The sequence below is a fragment of the Helobdella robusta genome (assembly GCF_000326865.2).
Source record: "Helobdella robusta unplaced genomic scaffold HELROscaffold_46, whole genome shotgun sequence".
Lineage (NCBI taxonomy): Eukaryota > Metazoa > Annelida > Clitellata > Rhynchobdellida > Glossiphoniidae > Helobdella > Helobdella robusta.
The window spans coordinates 406,587-412,682 of NW_008705138.1; the positions used below are offsets into that span (position 1 = coordinate 406,587).

Genomic DNA, 6,096 nt, shown 5'->3' on the forward strand with positions numbered 1-6,096 from the left:
GCGCAGCGATTGTGAATTCGTGATTTTGTGAATAGCGATTCGGTGAATTATTTAAAGCGAAATTTGATTTGTTTGTTGACGTTGTCATAGCGATAGATTTTGAACAATTTAAAAGTTAATTGTTGCGTTAGTTTGAATTTGCTGGAAATAAACGATTAGTTGATTTCTTCTGTAAATAAAGTTTAATAACTAATAACTGTTTGGAGTATTTTATTCAATCGAAGATTTGAACCCCTCGCATCGTAAATCGGTTACGACAGCGAGTATTATAACAATATAAATATAAATATATATATATATATATATATATAGTTGTTCAAAAAATCCACCGACGATTCAGCATTAACAAGTTAACTTGTTTATATTGTTATATTTTTTGAACAACTGTATAGAACTTGGTCTTCTTCCTAATATATATATATATATATATATATATATATATATATATATATATATATATATATATATGAGTAATTGGACATATTATTTTATCGTCTGGGACCCAGGAGGATATCGGTGCATGATTATATATATATGTGTGTGTGTATATATATATGTGGGTATATGTGTATATTTTTTGACCTTATGGTATCTGGACATCTTTTTCCTTTTTTTTCTGTTATAGTAGAATTATTTCATTTTTATATTGTGGTTCAAATGTATTTTTCTCGGTAAATTTGGCAATAGGCATTAACTAAAATAAAATATAGAAAACATCAATGACACTACAGACTTTAAGCTTTATTTTGAACAAGCCTTTTTCAACTGTAATATTGTTAACTTGGTGTGTTTAAATTGAGCTACAGCTCTTTAAATCGTTACATATATAATTGTTATAACCATGGGAAGGATCGAATTGCACAATATTATTTATTATTTGAGTGTTGTTAGATTTACTATATTTGAAATTGTAAATTTGTATCTTTACTAAAAATTGGCTATAAATACGTCTTACGTATTGAGGTTCAGTAGTCGGGTTTACAAGCGAGGTTTCAAGCAGAGAAAGCGAAGTCGTAAATGTGATTTATGTAGTTATTGTTTACATTTATGGTGGTATTCAAATAAATGTTCAACAAAATTTGCGTTTGAAGCAGTTGTGTTCATCTATTAGAAATTTTGAACCTACGAATAAACGAACTCTTGACGATCGTTGGAAGCCACAACACTGGTGGTGGAAATATAGAAACCATTGATGTTATAACATCGTTGTTGGTAGTTAACGAGGCTAAAAATTTACAACAATATGTTCTCATGTTGATGTTCATTAACCAACCTAATTTTTAAAATTTTGATGACAATTTAACGTTGTTAAAAAATAAAAACAGACCTGTACTGAGAAAACAGTGTAATTGAGCTGGTAACACAATTTCCAACAATTATCAAGAGATATCACTTGAAGGTTTAACACCATGTAGCTCAAATCTCGAGTCCAAGTATCAGCATAACAACCAATGTACCTAGCAGTTAGTTCTTGAAAGTTTTGTCAATAACTTGGTTAAAGTTATTCATCATGTTAATATTTAAAATTCATTTGAGGTGTAAGATTAAATGACTAAACTAGAATTATTAATAATTTAAAAAGTTGCTCATTTATTATTGTTTCAATAAATTTAAAAATCCACCTTCAAACTCTGTTGGTGATGACGAAACTTCTTTCTAAAAATAAATTTAAAATTGACTCATTTGAAAAATTTGAAAAAAAATTCAAACAATTCCTTTATTTTACTGTTTTAATAATATTTTGTTTGTTAGTTGTTGTAAAAAAAACTTTCCTATAATTCAGAGGGGTAAGCGGTAATAGTTTTTTAGAGCTTGGAATTGTTACGAAGTCAGCAAATTTTCAACACTAAAACCGAGTCAATAAATTATGTCATTATGTCTTAAATGTAAAAAGACTGTTTGTTGTGCTTTGAGTGTAAATCGGTGTAAAGAATGCTATTCCTAATAATAATGAATTAATTTTTTATTTGGGAAATAAATGACCCAATGAAACTAAGTACATAAAAAAAGATAAGTAAACAAATATATTCCATTAATTTTGTTATTTTCCAAATAAAATTCAATTCATTATTATTAGGAATAGCATTCTTTACACAGATTTACACTCAAAGCACCACAAACAGCCTTTTACATTTAAAACATAATGTCATTCTTTTCTTTTGTGTCTTGATGACATGAGAACAACAATTTTTAGATTGAAATTTTACTAAATAAATTTTATCTGATTCCCAATCAAAAAATAATAATTAAATCATCTCAGTAAAATTTACAATAGGAATATTTTTTATTTCGCATTGTACCTATCACCGAAGTTTTTTCAGCTAACAACATTTTATAGATCCAATGATGTAGAAAAGTTATCTATTGCTATATTATAGTCTTTATTGAAGTAAGGTTAAACTTGAGTTAAAACAACATGTGTTTCCAATGAACCAAGTCTATACTCAAATACGGTTTTACTTTCAAACAATATTTTGTTTCACAGCCACCTAAAATTCTATTCAAAACTTATCTGGCTTATTAGGCATACTTGGGCATTTGATTTGAGAGGAAACAACTGTCAATGAGTAGATTGGTATGAAGGCCATCTGACTGTATATCAAACCAAAGAATCCAACTGAACATAATGAATTTATTTATCATAGACAATTAACTGCTTTCATTTAAATTTTTTATTAAACGTTATGAATTTTTTGATTCTTTTTTTCAAATCTTGTCTTCATTGCAAAACTAAAAATTTGATAACCATAATTTTTAGACCAATTAAAGTCACTAAAATGATCATAATAAGTGAAATAAATAAGAATATTTAATTAAATTAATGATCAAATTAATGCATAAATAACAAAAACTTCTGCAAACTACAACACGGTCTTTTGACTCATTTGGCTGTTATAAGTATACAAATTTCTCGGCTGTTTCAGTGGCGGATCCATAGGGGGGGGGGCGATGGGGGCGATAGTCAATATATACATATGAGTACATATATAAATATTGTCAGAATTATGAAATAATACTGACTAAAAATACTGCAAAATTTTTAACGCGAAATTTATTCTCGATAGGGGGCATGGTGCAAGTTAATTTACTCGATAGGTGATGACGATTTTTTTTTGTTTTGCAATTTAGATGACGTCATAAATTATTACAAATTATTTTAAAATTTAATTAATACTTTTTCTGATTAATTGGACATGCCTTGTAAATTTTTATATTTTAAAACACCCGAAACAAAATCTAATTTTGCCTTGATAAGGAAGGGTGTGAAAAGAGAGAGAAACTGGGTTGACTAGTGAGGCAGCTTCGAATAATCAGTGCCTCTTCTGGTCCCTAAGAGACTTAACGCGTGATTCTATGCTCATTGGCATAGTTTCAGAAACGTCTTAAGTTCTCAAAGAGTCAGCCTTGGGTTCACCAGTTAGGCAGCTTCGAGTAATCAGTGCCTATTCTGGTATCTAAGAGACTTAATGCGTGATTCTATGCTCATTGGCATAGTTTCAGAAACGTCTTAAGTTCTCAAAAGTGAATTTGGACTCTATGCTTATTGGCATAGTTTCGCACGCGTACTAGAGTCACACAATTTGTTTCCAGTGTTGTTCTGACTCTTGTTGTCTTGTGTTGGTCGTGCGAAAGCCGATCAGACTCGACGGCCCAGTGAAAACAGGCCAGGGTTGTGCGAAAGCCGACCGACCGACTGACAGACAGGCCCAGTGAAAACAGGCCCTTGGTCGTGCGAAAGCCGATCAGACTTGACGGCCCAGTGAAAACAGGCCAAGGTTGTGCGAAAGCCGACCGACTGACAGACAGGCCCAGTGAAAACAGGCCTTGGGTTCTGTGAAAACCAATCCGCCTCCTTCTTTTCTTTCTTGTGCTATTTGTCGACCTAGGGTTCTTTGCTGGATTCTATACTCATTGGTATAGTTTCACACGCAGCTTGCAATTTCCATAGGCTCCGATTTTTGTGATACATTTTTTTTTTTTATTTATTTCTTGGAGTTGTGTCGACATCACCATCGGATACACACGTCGAGGTTTTACGATTAAACGGCAAGAAACATATCCCAAGTTGAAGACCCAACAAGAAGAGTTCTAATTCCTGTATTCCAGTTTGTTCATTGACATTTACAATATTATGGAGTTCATTAGTTCAATTCCTTTTATTTACTTCCGTCGATTAATAAAATTGTTATCGAATATTTTTCTTTACGCGTTCGTGTGTTACTCAGTAAAATCATATAATTCGAAAAAGCCCAGTGCCACACAGGACTGGTCGAACTCACGATAAAAATATACACAAAAATTATTGTCGGACCATACAAAAAATTCCCTGAGAAAGATAGAGGAGGAGATTACCTCACACCACCAGTCGTTTTAATTGTTTTCATTTATAAATTTTCCGACAATTAGCGCCCAACTTGGGGCTTTGTCATCTTTTAAAAATCTCCTCATTCATATTATTTTATTAAAATTTCCGACAATATAAAAAAATTATTTTCTTTTTTTTAATCCTATAAGTGTTTTAAAAAATGGGTTTATTTATTTTATTAGACTAGCGAGGTACCTACTACCTTGATAGGTTGACTAATAACAATTTATAAAACGAATTCTATTTTACGATTTTCTGACTTCGCAAAACGCTCAATTGTATTTTCAACATTTACTAAAACGTCTCTGTGTACATTAAGTAGTGCCAATCCGACTAATCTGTCTTCTGTCATTCGTGTTCTTAGCCATGTTTTAATTCTTCGCAGAGTTGAGAAGCTACGTTCAGCACTGGCAACACTAACTGGACATGCTTTAATAATACGGAACAACTTCTGAGTGATTGGATATTGTACGGGGTAACACAAATGAAAAATAACAGAAAGATCAGTAGTCAGTGATTTGACTCCTCCTCCGTCCTTGTTCATTCTAAAGCATTTGCTCTGCCACAATTCAACTTCCGATATAAATTCAAGTTGGGTACTAAGTCCAAGAATGGTACCATAGAAATTACTGATTGCTGAAACAGATTCGACAACATCTTTATGATTTAGTTTAATAATATTTTCTGGCATCAAAGAATAGATTTGGAGACATTGCAAATTTTCTTTTTGCAAAAAACTTGCAAAAAACGAGTATTTATATCCAATATCAGTGCATCAAGAAGAGGGATGTAAACTGATCGCCTGTAATATTCTTCCAATGAATCAGAAGGTACATTTTCAGGGCATGTCTGTCGATGCACAAATCTTTTGTAGGTAAAAGTGCCATCTTTTTCAATTATTATTTTTTCTGCTGCTCTAAAAATTTCCAAAAACATTTCTTCGCAGTTTTCTCTCTTTTTTTGTAAAACATTTAACAGGTCTTTAATGCAATTTTCTGCATCATGTAAATTTAAACTTTTTTTTAAAACAATTCACTGAGGCCCTTTGTTAGAGAGAATACATACACAGCACAGCCTAGGGACACAATAAAATCACTTTCTCTAATTGCTGTTAATAAAGTTGTTGCTTTTGATGAAGTTGTTCTGTCATTCCATTTAGATATATTCTTTAGCGCATCAATTATTTGTGGAAGTTCAATACTAAACATCAGCAATGCATCATGTCTCTCAACCCATCGTGTTTCGCAGAGTGAAACCAGTTGTGAATTTATCATGTTCTTTATTATAAAATTTCGTTTTGCAGAAGCATTGAAAAAAGCAACTATTTCACTAATAACACCCAAACAATTTCTTATTGCTTGTACATTCGAACTTTTTGATAAAGTTAAATTTAAAGCATGGTTATAACAAGGACACCAGACTGCATTCACTGCAACTTTTTGAATTTCAACTACTGCTCCTTTTTGTAACGAAGACATAACACTGCAACCATCTGTTCCCACACCAACACAGTTTTCTAGAGAAAGGTGGAACTTGTTTGAAAACATGTTTATAACCGATTGACCAATAATTTTGCCGTCAAGAATAGGTTCAGTGTCAATTGATGCAGTAATATCAGATTGGTAATTGTTGTCATGTAGATCAACAAATCCTGCAAAATCTTCTCGAACTGATCCATCAGGCAGCAAGTAACGTAATATTATAGTCATTTGCGACTTATGTGATGCATT

At 31.8% G+C, this 6,096-nt stretch overlaps 1 protein-coding gene across 1 annotated transcript; it reads right to left on the minus strand.

Annotated features, from left to right (window-relative positions):
• Window positions 1-4,649: 4,649 nt before the first annotated feature.
• On the minus strand, window positions 4,650-4,832 carry HELRODRAFT_153375 (hypothetical protein; the record flags this gene model as incomplete). Its single annotated transcript, XM_009026275.1, has 1 exon — window positions 4,650-4,832. A coding segment is annotated over one exon (183 nt), but the record flags the coding sequence as incomplete, so codon positions are not given.
• Window positions 4,833-6,096: the final 1,264 nt, after the last annotated feature.